General features: G+C 29.5%; 1 protein-coding gene across 1 annotated transcript; it reads left to right on the forward strand.

Annotated features, from left to right (window-relative positions):
- The first annotated feature begins 9,821 nt into the window (after window positions 1-9,821).
- Window positions 9,822-13,501, forward strand: LOC126704921 (basic form of pathogenesis-related protein 1-like). Its single transcript, XM_050403904.1, has 3 exons — window positions 9,822-10,308; window positions 12,779-12,866; window positions 13,483-13,501. The coding sequence occupies exons 1-3, from the start codon at window positions 9,822-9,824 to the stop codon at window positions 13,499-13,501; spliced, it is 594 nt and encodes a 197-aa protein (XP_050259861.1).
- Window positions 13,502-13,975: the final 474 nt, after the last annotated feature.

Consider the following 13,975-nt stretch of genomic DNA (forward strand, 5'->3'; position numbering starts at 1 on the left):
GGTTTTTTTTTTTTTTTTTTTGTTTTTGGTTTTTAAGAACCTTTTAACCATATATATAGCATTATGAAGTTATTAGTTATAAAATTATGTGAAAAGAATACATTTTTTTTTTTTAATTTATAATGTCGATAGAATAAAGAATCGGACTAATCTTGGTCAAACCTTGAAAATATTAGGACGTGTCAATTGACTTACAAAACTCTTGATTATAAATTGTCATTTGTGATTTAAAAAATAAAAATAAAAAATACAAATAATTAAAAAAATTAATGCTAATAATGCATCGTTGTCAACCTCTAGTATTGATATTTCAATTTTTTAAAATCTTTGAACAAAAAACTTCGGCCCCTTCCCCACCCCCCCCACCCCCTAAAGTTTGAATCCTGGTTCCATTGCTGTGTACAACTCTAATTCTTGTATTAGTGGGGAGTGTGGCGACTATATTCAAGTAGTTTGGGTGAATTCACTTCGTATAGGATGTGCTAAAGTGAGATGCAACAATGGAGGGACATTCATTGTCTGCAACTATGATCCCCTTTGTAGACACTAGATTTTGCACCCATAATTTAATCTTGGAAGATGGCTAGAGTGACCATTCATATACCCAAAATTTAGAGTTGCATTACATGCATTAATCCATTCATTGCATATCATAAAAATGATCTTGAGATTTTGACAATCGCGATGGTATGTCCGATTCCTGAATAAGACCGTCGGATTGAAAGATATCACAAGATTAAGTTTTCACAGTTTGCATTCATTTTTTTTTTTTTTTTGGTGGAACCAATTACGCTTGATTAATTTAAATTAATTTTGATTGGTTAAACAATTAAAATTAATTAAATAATTTTGTGATTGGTTGTTGGTTAGTGTAAAAAATAGGCCTGCTTGCATGAGAATAAAGTGGATAATCAGATAACAAAGAAGTTGTGGATAGTCAAGTCTTTTTGGAATATTTATATAAAAGATAATTATCATTTTAAAGACCTGAATATCAAGAAAGAGGGATTAAATTTTAGAACACGAATCAAAAACGCGTTTAGGTGCAATTTTCGGCTAAAAAAACCTCAAAAAAGGAGTCCAAATCGAACCAAAACTCAAATGCGGGTCTTGCACCCAAGAGGGCCTATCGGCACTTCCCAAGTGCCGACTAGCCTAAATGCTCTGCCTGGCCTGAGAACATCCTAATTGAGATAAAGCCTATCTTTTTGACTTTTTAGAGATAAGGATGCGTTCCAATTTATATCTGATCTCATTTAGCTTATTTTTTAAGAATCCCAACCTCTATAAATAGAGGAAAAAGATCAGAATTAAGGGCTCTTCTTTTTTGACTTCTCTGCTCCCCTCACGTTAAAGAAGTTCTACAGGCTTTTGCTTTAAGAACTTCTTTTTTGTACGTAAAGTATTTTAGACCTCAAAGAAGTGAAAATTTCTTTGATTTCTAAAATATTCTTTTATTTGAAGAGCATGCTCATGCAAGAGGTATTTAGTTATATTCTTCTATCTGTTTTTCCTTTCCATTAATTAGTATGTTGTGATTGTTCGTTGCATGAATGCGGTTAATATGTTTGATTTTTATTGTGCCTTGTTCTTAATTCATGTTTGTCGTGCTTATATACTTAGTTGAAATTTTCTTTGACATGTTCTTTAGTTGATTGATTGTTTTAATTTTTTTCTTTGTTTTCAAAATCTACTAATGATCAACAAAGCTTTTTTATTTTTATTTTTTAAATTCAAAATTGATATGTATTTTCATTAAATACAGATCTGAATTTTTTGGTCTTAAAACTGATCTCTATTTTCATTAAATACAAATCTAAATTTTTCCTAGTCTCAAAACTGATTTGAATTTTCATTAAATACAGATCTGAATTTTTTCTGGTCATAAAATTGATTTGTATTTTCCTTAAATACAGATCTGAATTTTTTTTTCTGGTCACAAAATTGATCTGTATTTTCATTAAATACAGATTTGAAAAATTTTCTTAAGAATTTTTCTTTTTCATAAAATTGTAGATTTTGAAATTTGAAAGAAAGAATTAAGAGTTAGGTTAAAGTCTTTCTTTTTAATATGTGATGCATGCACAGTAAGTTTGTCTCATGAATGTGAATCCTCTTTTAAAAGTCTTATTTATTTACTTTCAAAAACAGATTTGATTTTTACAAATCAAATCTCAATTTTATTTATTTATTTATTCATTTTTTTAACTTTTCAAAACAGATCTGATTCTTTTTAACAAAATCTCTTCTTTTTATTTTTTATTTTTTTTATTTATCCTTTAAGAAAAAAGATATGATTTTTACAAATCAAAAAAAATTTTTTGTTAACTTTACAAAAAAAAAAAAAAATCTCATTTTTTTTTTAACTTTACCAAAAAAAAAATCTAATTTTTCTTGATAAAATCTCATTTTTTCCTTTACAAAAATAGATCTAATTTTTACAAATCAAATTTCATTGTTTTTTTTTTTTAATCTTTTAAGACAGATTTGATTTTTCTTTAAAAAGAGGATATTATTCATAAGGAAAATTTGTTTAAATTAATTTTTGTCAAGCGTTTGTCATGTGTGCTATAACATATCATCCAACATCATACAAAAAGGGTATATAATGGTCATTAGAGTCTAGAAGACCAAACTCTGTCTGGACGAAATGGGTGCCTAACGTCTTCCCATTCTATAACCTGGCTCTCGAACTTAGGATTTTGGATAGGTAGACTAGTATTTTGTCTTTAATTTTGGTAGAATGTAATTAGGACCAAAGCTTTTTATTTTATTTTATTTTTTGCATAGATTGTAACTAGGACCAAAGCCTTGTAAGGTTAATCTACCAAAATTTACTTTTTTATTCAATCAATGACATTTGATGTATTTTGAATATGTAATTGTATTTATTTTTTCTTATTTTTTTGGTATAAAAAAAAAGTGGCGACTTTACACCACTACCCATAAGAGAGGTTCCTTAAAACACCCAAATCTCTTTTTGAAAGCACCCAAGCCTCTCACACCCCTAGCATCTACTTTGGTGAGCAGCCTTACATTAAGCATCTCCCTTCTCCATCTATGACCTAAAAAGGGGAACTAGAAGGACATTTTCTAAGACAAATAAATGTAATGCGTGTTAATGTATGTATAACATGCCATTGGAAAAGAAGAGTATAAATTGTTAAGATTAATATAGTTCGGAATATAAATTAATTTCTTAATTGAATTGATAAATATTTAATTATTTTCACTACACTAATCACACAAATTTTAAATTAATAATTTCATATGTTCCTAAATGTGCTTTTTCCCTTTTGGTTTGAAGTTGTTTCCATTGTTGTCAATATAATGAAACTTAAGCAGGAATACTATGATCCTAATCAATTGATTTGCACATAAATTTTAGAAAATAAATACAAAAATTTCATTTTACATAAATAATTAATGCATCACTTTTCTTTTTTCTTTTTTTTGACAAAAAAACATGAGCGGATTTTTATTAAGCCCTCGTTTGGGAGGAGGGAATGGAATGGAATGAAAATAAATGGAATGAAAAGAATAATTTTAGAATATTCTTCCCTTTCATTGTTTGGGAGTTTTAATGGAGGGAATGGAAAATTCATTCTCTTGTTTGAGAGTTTAAGTGGGAGGGAATAAAATTGGTAGGAGGGAATACTCATTCCTCTCTATTCCCTTAAAATATCAAATTTTCATTTTCCCTGAAATTGGGAGGAATGGGAGGGAATGAAACTAGATTTAATGAATTTTTTTACTAAAACTCCCAAAATACCCCTTTATATTCAACCCTTTATTTTAAAATAGGGGTCTAATCGTAATATTGTCATAAAAATATTCAACTCCATTCCCTCTATGTTACTTCCAAACAAGATTACTTACATTCCATTTATTTTCATTCCTTTCCATTCCTTTATTTTAAAATATCCAATCAAGGTTACCTAATTTGATTCCATTCCAATCTTTGTAATTCCTTTCCATTACTTAAATACATTTCATTCCATTACTTTCCATTCCATTCCCGTATGAACTTCCAAACGAAGCCTAAGGTAAACTGACTATATCAGCCTGCATTAGAGAAAAAAGTTGTAATGAAATGTCCTCCATCCACACTATAAAAATCTGAGACATTAACAGCATATCGAGCCAGAACATGAGCAACTTTGTTACCTTCCCTCTTAGTATGAGAGTAACATGACTGAGAAAAATATCTAGAAATAAACTTAGCATCATTCGACAACTTTGCATTAGAGGCCATAGAAGAGGCATGGTCACCCAATGACTTAATCACCAGCTCAGAGTCTCTCTCCAGTATAGCACCTGTTATGCCAATCTCCAGAGCAAACTCCAGTGCACAGATAGTTGCAAAAATCTCAACCTGAGTTGCTTGAAAGTCCTATGATAGTTGTTGAGACAAAGAGCCAATGACTAAACCCTGATTGTCTCTAATTAATGCATCACTATTTTTTTTTTTTATAACAATTAATGCATCACTTATACATAATTAGAGAGTGACAATAAATGAATTTGCCTCGTTAAACTCTTTCTAATGACATAGTACAAATTTAGCCAACTACAACTCAGATTCAAATTACATCTGGCGTAATTTTTACCAATTTTATTCCATCTAATAAATTTTTATTAGATTTGTATTTTGTAAAATCCATCTTTGAATTACATTATGCAAATTTTCAAGAAAATCTAAGATTAATAGATATCTCATTTATATAATTTTTTAAATTTTAAGTTATTTTTACTTCAAAATTATCCATTAAAATGAGTTAATAGATCAAATAGTAAATAGCATCCTATTGATATACAATTTGGCATGTGTAAAATTTATTAGGTGTAAAATTAAGAGTTACACTATTTATAACATGATACAAATAATGGTGGTGTATATATATATATATATATATATATATATTACATTGCTTCTTTGTATCCTCCATACTTGCCAAATATTAAGATAATAAGAAATTAAGAACTATTTTCTTTGTAAAATAATAAATTTTAATTGTTTATCTTTTAAATTTGATGTAGGAGCATACTAACAACTTATATGACATCCATGCATGTAAGCAACATATGTCATTTACAAACAAACGATTATACTTGTTTAGTCACTAGCAAATTCTACTTAAGGGTTGCTTTGGTCTAGTTCCTCTAATGTTTTTCACGTTGTGTTTTTGAACATTCTACCATGACTTTCAACGTTCCCACAATATTTTCACAACAAATCTTAAATAGCAGGTTGTTATTGACTGTTATGGGTGGATAAAAAAAGTAATTTTAGGAATAGGTTCAAATTAGAATTAATAACAATTTACCACCTAGAATTTGTTGTGAAAGTATTTTTTTATTTTTTATTTTTTATTTTTTTGGAGAAAGTTTCAACCTATGATGTTCGCTCTTGATGATAGCTCTTTATTATCAGACCAAGACACCAATTTGATTTTGGAATAGGCGGGGATTGAACCCCAGATCTCTTATTTAACCATTAGAAACTTTACTAGTTGATAAACTAACTGGAAAGTATTGTGGAAACTACACAATAATTTTTCGTGAAGATGTTATGAACATAACACTTCTCATAAATAAATACCCCCTCATGCATACCTTATTTCTCTACCAATCACTTTGAAAGTTTAAACGAAATAAATTAGGCACTGACCCCCAAATTTTAATTATGACTTGATTAATTAAGGTTAATTAACTATTAATTAATGTAATTAACCTATTAATCAACCAAACCATCAAACAATTGTATGGATATACATAATCAAACAATGCAATAATGTAAGGGGTAGTTGATGAAGCATTAATCAGAAACATATCATATTACAATTGATAAAACATAAAATAAATCACAAAAGGTGGAATGAATGATATTTATTTGTGGCCTACATAGTGCGTATCCAATGTGATGATCAATAAAAAGTAATGGAGAAATTACACTTTAGCACTCTAAAATATACTTTAGATTACACTTTGCACCATAAACCTTTTAAATGCACACTTTGCATCCTAAACTATGACTATTGATGCATTTTACATCTCAACGTTAAGTTTGTTGTTAACTTTGGATGAAAAAGTATGATATTTTTTGAATAGGCCCAATTACCTCTCTTCTCAATCCCAAAAAACATATAAGAAATTACACTTTACTACCTTAAACTATACTGCTGATTACATTTTGCATTCTAAACTTTGGATTTCCATTCAAATTAATGGAAAACTTAACATTGGGGTGCAAAATATAACATGAGTCATAGTTTATGGTTTAAAACGTGCATTCAAAAGATCTTGAGATTGCAAAGCATAATCTATATATATAATAATAGGTGAAGCAGAGAGAAAATCCAATTAAATTTCAATTGGATTCTCAATTTTGCGCCACTTGTCCTAACCAAAACTCAAAAAAAAAATTAATTAGATTATAAATTTGACTTCAATTTTGTGTAATGTATCTTATCTAAATTTTCTAATTTTTGTGCCCAAATAAATAATGCATTAACATTTAACACGGAAGCCAATAAAACCACAATAATAATGCTCATTGGCCTAAGCAAAAACATCTTACCTGCACACTTTCATGAAGATTATAAATTGGACTCCAATTTTGTGTCATGTATCTTATCTAAATTTTCTAATTTTTGTGCCCAAATAAATGATGCATTAACATTTAACACGGAAGCCAAGAAAACCACAATAATAATATTCATTGGCCTAAGCAAGAACATCTCACCTGCACACTTTTATGGGTGATCTCAATAGAGTCTGGAGCTCTTCTAATCCCACAACCAGAACCAAGGAGTCCAACGAGAAAGACTATAAAAGTAAAACATCATCTCCTCCTAATTCCATATCTTCATCCCATGTCTCCTCCTCTCTCAACCTCAACCAACTAGATCCACACACTGCCCTCTCCTCCTCCTTACGGATTTTTTAGAGCAAGGCCGGGTTCAAACACAATGTTCAATCCCACTCTTCCTTGCTTCATTGGCTCCTCCAAGAAGATTCCAAGCTCAATGATTAGTTCTTATTTTTTAATAGTTTTTATTGTGTCTGGATTAAGATTTTGTTAATTTGTTAAAAGTGACAAAAATATAATCATATATATTATATTAAGTTGAAGTTCAATTTTAGAATTCAAATTGAATCAAATTAATTTCTAATTGTAGTTTAATTTTGTGCTATGTGTCCAATTTGATTTTTAAATGTTGGTGTTAAGTTACTTCCATTCATAATGCTCAATGTGGAAATTGAATCTACTAAGATAAACATCTTATCATCACAATTGTTAATATTTCCGTGCGTAAGCACGGACTACATGCTAGTTTGAAGTATAATTTAAGGTGGTAAAATGTAATTTTTCCAAAAGTAAGAGTTACATCTTTCTATGATTTTGCATGTATTTTCTTTCAACTTGAGGGGGTTGTTGTTTCTCAAAAAAAAAAAAAAAAAAAAAAGAAACCTTGAGGTGGTTGTTCACTTGTTCTTCAATGCTGGATTCTAAGCGCACCAATAAGTAACAGCATGTGCAAAGGTAAAAAATGCTTCCTGGATTAAACTCTTAAATCTTATAATTTGATCCTTGTAAATTTCTTTTTCTAGTAATTGAAACGCAACTTTGGATGGGACAATAAAGATTTCTCACGTATGTATTACTGGATTAGCTTAACAAGGTATATATGGTTGTTTGTGCATTAGGATTTTATTGGTGTCAGAGTCAGGTTAAAAATTTGAGACAAATTATAATATTTTCGCGGTGGACTATGTTATTTGTCCACCATTTCACTTAAAAACTCCTACCTGTTTAAAATTGCAAAGTCTGAAAAAAATTTTAAACAGAAACTAAGGTTATGTTTGGTAACAGTTTTTATTTTCTATTTTCAAAAACTTGTTTTTGGGAATATAAAGAAAAAACAATTTTATTGTATTTTTGAAATTAAAAACATATTTGGCTACTTGAAATTAAAAAGATAATTTTTTGAAGAAAAAAATAGAAAATATTAAAATATGTTGTTATTAGGATTTCAACTCTAATGCTAACTTATTAAATGAGATAGATTAATTAAATTAAATGCATATTTTCGTTGACTTTTGAAAATTAGAAACTGAAAACAGTCTTTTACATGTTTTCAGTTTCCTTCACAAATTGAGTTTTGAGAACAGGTTTTGTTTTCTGTTCATTTTGGGTTACCAAATAAGTTTTTTAGTCTCAAAAATAGAAAATTATTTTTGGAAATAGAAAATAAAGGGAAAAAATAGTTACCAAACTTACCCTAACAATTTACTCAATAATTTGGCCAAAATGGGCATTTGCCCCTTTCGCAAAACTTTTCAGTAAAATGCTCTTATTTTGAAACTATTTAGTAAAATGCCTATGTTTTAAACTTGATTTTTTAAAAATCGAGTTTTAATGAATAACTCGATTTTTAGAAAATCAAGTTATGTGATATCAAACTTTAAAAAAAAAGAAAAAAGAAAAGAAAAAGGGAACTCGAGTTCCATCTAAAATTTCTCACATTACTTGATTTTCATCAAATTGAGTTTTTTAGTGAAACTCGATTTTCTAAAAATCGAGTTTCAAAACAAGGGCATTTTGCTAGATAGTTTCAGAACATGAGCATGTTGCTACATCTTTTAGGCGAAATGGGCAAATAACATATTCTACCATGAGAAGTATAATTTCTCAAAATTTGCATTCAATGACCATGCAATTATCACATTTATGTGAGATGTAATAGTTAATAGATGTGCTTTTAATGAATCCTTATTTTTAACCATTTTAATGCGGCAGTTTGAAGCTTTGTCAAGGTCCTGAGACTAGTGCTGACCCATGTCAGTAGATGTAACCCGACACACTTCAGGTCGATGCAAGGCAATGTTTGATCACAATTAAGATAGCAACAAGGCATAATATGAAACCACAACCAAGCTCAAAATGGAAAAATACCCTTTTCGCTGAAACTTTCCAGCAAATGCCCAATATCTAAAATTATTTAGGGATATGCTCCTGTTTTGAAACTCAATTTTTAGAAAATCGAGTTTCAATGAAAACCTCAATTTGGCGAAAATCGAGTTTCTTGAAAAAACCATCATGGAACTTGAGTTCCATGCTTTTTTTTTAAAATTTTTTTTTGATTGCCTATAACTCGATTTTCGCCAAATCGAGTTTTTCATTGAAATTTGATTTTTAGAAAATTGAGTTTAAAATAGAGACATATCCATAAATAGTTTAAATATGGGACATTTTGTTAGAATGTTTCAGCGAAAGGAATATATCCCCATTTTGGCCCCACAACTAAACACACTGGGAACAATTTGGCTCATTCTGTGCAACAAAATGCACTGTTATTTCCATGTAATTGTACACTCACATCTATTTTGGAGGTCTCACAATTATACATGTTATTATTTTAATATATATATATATATATATAAAATTTAAAAAAATAATTTTTTTATTTAAATCCTCCGTTAAAATCTTTGTACATAATATTTAGGCTATTTTCCTGAAATGGAAGGATATATAGCTCCATACATATAATCATAATAATTACCTAATGGTTGAATGCAATTTTTTTTTTTTTTTTAAATGGTTGAATGCATACTTCTATATAAAGATATAATCATAATAATGTCTATTAATAATTATTTGAGGGGCTATTTTGGTCCTTCTAATCCCTTAGATGTTACTTGCCAAAGTTCATCAAATAACATTTAACACTATATCCCTATAAATACTCCCTCACTACGTACCTTACTTCTTACCAATCACTTGACATTTTACTTTGCATTGTAGGTCACAAACTAAAATGGGGTTGTATAATTTAGCACTAGTACTAGCTCTTGTATGTCTCTTGGGCTTAACCCTAGTCCATCTCTCCCATGCCCAAAGCTCTATACAAGACTACCTCAGTTCCCAGAATGCAGCTCGTGCACAGGTGGGAGATCCACCTCTGACTTGGGATAACAAAGTAGCAGCATATGCACAAAACTATGCTAATCAGCGTATTGGCGATTGCAAGCTTGTGCACTCCGGTGGACCATATGGTGAAAACATTTCATGGGGCAGCAGTGACCTATCTATCGAAGATGGTGTGAATCTGTGGGTGGCTGAGAAGCCCCACTATGACTACAACTCTAATTCTTGTATTGGTGGGGAGTGCGGCCACTATACTCAGGTGGTTTGGGCCAAATCACTTCGTCTAGGATGTGCTAAAGTGCGTTGCACCAATGGAGGGACATTCATTACTTGCAACTATGATCCTCCTGGGAACTTCATTGGTGACCGGCCTTACATTAAGCATCCCCCTTCTCCATCTACGACCTAAAAATGGGAATTAGAAGGACATTTTTTGAGACAAATAAATGTAATGTGCGTTAATATAAGTATGTTAGTGGTCTATGTATCTTTTTTATGAATAAAAAGTAAGAGTTGCATCTTGGTATGATCTTGATTATTTCTATGGTTCGTGTATAATACTCATGTGTTATAACATTTGGAGATTTCTTTCGATTATATTACGTGACATTGAAAAGAAGAGTATAAATTGTTAAGATCAATAAAATTTAAAACATACATGTATTTCTTAATTGATTTAACAAATATTTAAGACTAAAATGCAAATTGCACCATCTAAATTTGACTATGGTTCATTTCAATCATAGCCATAATATTTTTCTCTTTTTGTTTTCAATTCTAACGGTTGTCTAGAAGCCAAAACCGAAAACTAAAATATTCAAATCTATTTGAACTAGTTGGTAAATCATGCAACGCATGAGAAAATTTAACATAATATGATTTATTTTTTCCTATTAAATTTTTTTTTCTCTTTTATTTTTGGTCTAAATATAAAATTTGATAATTATGATAGTTATTAATTGATAGTAATTATGATTATATTTCTATTTTTTGGTCTAAATATTTTTTGCTTGTAACATTACTCATAATTATATAGTAAAATTATTGAATACTTTGAGAGTATTATAAATGCATATTCTCCCCTCTCACATGAATTGTGAGTCTCACCATAAAATTAATTAGTGAGTCTCACATAATGGAGAGAGTATGCATTTATAGAACTCCAAGAGTATTATATAATTATTCAATTATATATTCTTCCATTGAGCATTTATTATGATCATGTATATGGAACTATATATTTTACCATCTTGAGAAAAGTAAAAAATATTAAGTTCAAAGATTTTAATAGGATTTAAATGAAAAAATATATATTATATTTAAATATATATATATATATATAGAGAGAGAGAGAGAGAGAGAGAGATAGAGAGAGAGAGAGAGATGTGTTCAACTTAGACGTGATGTAACTTAACAAGAGTTACACTCTTCATACCATAGATTTTTATGAGATCCAATGGTTGTAAAAGTCAATTTTCCATGTCATTATTAAACATATATTACTTACCACTCTAGCTAAATTAATTCAAAAACTTTTTTTTTTCACTGCCTATACCTTATTTATTACAATTATTTTTAGAGAGACAAGATTATGCAATATTAATTACAACCTCTTTAGAGAGAGAGAGAGAGAGAGAGAGAGAGAGAGAGAGAGAGAGAGAGAGAGAGAGAGAGAGAGAGAGAGAGAGGTGAGATTTAACAATTAACATTGACGGTTATTTATTTTTTTTTTTTTAAATTATGAAAAATATTAGAATAATTCTATAGAGAAGATGAATTTGAATTAAAAATAAATTCTAATCATTAACACTAAGGATCAGATTGTGATGCTTTCTCATCTAAAAATTAGCAAAAATGAGCATTTCAATCTTATCATGATCTTTACAACTCGATCATTTCTATCTTTATCTCTAAGGATTGGACTTGCTTTGAACTTAATATAATATTTTTTTTTAAATAAATTTAATTTGGTTAGCTCAGTGTGACAAACAATAAATGTTTAATGATAACATGGACAATTGACATTTTTTAACCGTTCAATTCAATAGAAATCTATGGTCTAAAAGTGGTGCAACTTGAACCTCTCTCTCTCCTTTAGGCTGTGTTTGGATGGGTGGAATATAGAGATGATGGAAAATATAAGAGGGAAAATGGGGTGGAAAACTCAGTTTTCCACTGTTTAGGAATGAGAAGAAAATAGGGGGAGTGGAAAACTAGGGAGAAAATTTTCTCCCTGGGCCCACAAATTTTTTCCTCCCAAATTGGGAGGAAAAGCAAGGGGGGAAAACTGCCTTAGTGCAGTTTTACGGTAATGCCCTCCCTTCTTCCTTTTTTTTTTCTTTTCACGTGACCTGAAACGTTCTTCTTCTTTCCTTTTTTATTTTTTTTACGTGACCTGAAACGTTCTCCTTTTTTTTTTTTTTTTTTTTTTTCTTTTTTCTTTTTTTCACGTGACCTGAACGTTTTTTTTTTTTTTTCAAATGTGACCTGATCTAATTTTTACATTATAATAATAAAAATAATAATATAAATTTATATATGTGATGTGATAAATTTAATATTATGTAATAAGTATAAATAAATTTATTTCTTACATATTATACAACAAGGGTATAATAGTCAATTTATATAAATTACATTTTTCATCATTCCCTTTTTCTCTCCAATCAAACAAAAGAGTTTTCCACCCTCCCACTTTTCCACCCCTCCAACCAAACATACAAGAGGGAAAACTAAATATTTTCCATCCTCCCACTTTTCTATCCTCCCACAATTTTCCATCCTCCCATTTTTCCACCCCTCCATCCAAACGGACCCTTAAACTTGTTTGTCAAATCACTCAAATTTCTAAAACTTCTTTGGCAAGTCACTTAAATTCTATAATTGCTATTTTTTTTAGTCTTTATCAAACAAATGTTGTGATAATAGCACTCCTGTACCTTCTGTACTATCTCAAGTTTAACTTATCACGACTATTTAATTTTTTTTATAAGTATTATATTTAATTATTAATATCTATCATTTCACAAACCCTGTTGCCCCTTTCTTTTTTGGTCCATGACCACTACCTTGTGACTTCCACCTAAACAGGGCAAAATAGGTCAAATTTTCTAACTCGACCCGACTCGAAAAATACCCAACCCGAACACAAATTTCTTTTCTTAGAAGAAAAAAATGGTTGATCCGTGACCCGACCTGTGACCCAAACCATTTTTTAAAACTTTATTTTTTTGGGTAAAAAAAATAATAAAACTAAGATAATATTGGTTTAATTGTTTGTTGTGAGTTTTAAGGAAACAATTGAGACATTTACATAACTGCATGCAAATGAATTGAAATATGAATGGTTCAACATTCTATAATGAGTAAATATTTTTAGATAACAAATAGCAAAGTACATTCATAAGTGTAAAAATAGTGAAACCAAAGTATCAAATTACAATAAATTATGAATGCTTAGACCTATTTTTTAACAATTTATGTCCAAAATAAACGGCTTTTTAAAATAAATTATGATATTTCTTAGAGTGTGTTATTGAGTGGTTGTATAGATTGTATATATCAGTGTAGATTGTACAGTGTTTGTATCTATTACTTGTAGTTTTGTATATATAGAAGTAAACTACAATAGCATAGCAGTAGCATAGCATAATTGGTCATGAAACGATTGTCATTTATAGTGTATAGGTTAATGAGTTAGTTACAGGTTCATTACACGGGTACATTTCGTATTGGATAGTTAGTTGGATACTTTATTCTCACTATATAAAGAACAGAGTATGATAAGCTTAATTAATTGAATTTATTTTTCACGAATTTCGTATTGCTCTATCTCTCTCTCAGTGTGTTTACATTTCTCCATTGATGAACCTTTCGGAACTTGTATGAAATTCAAAATGGTATCAGAGCATGAACTAGTTCAGAGATCATTCCAGTCTGGTATTCTCTGATTCTTCCTAGTTCAATTACGTTCTTTCTTGATTTCTTAATGCTTCTTTTAGATCAACTAGAAATTTACCTCATTGTGTTTCTGTTGATTCTTGC

Source organism: Quercus robur, chromosome 11 (assembly GCF_932294415.1).
Source record: "Quercus robur chromosome 11, dhQueRobu3.1, whole genome shotgun sequence".
NCBI classification, from domain to species: domain Eukaryota; kingdom Viridiplantae; phylum Streptophyta; class Magnoliopsida; order Fagales; family Fagaceae; genus Quercus; species Quercus robur.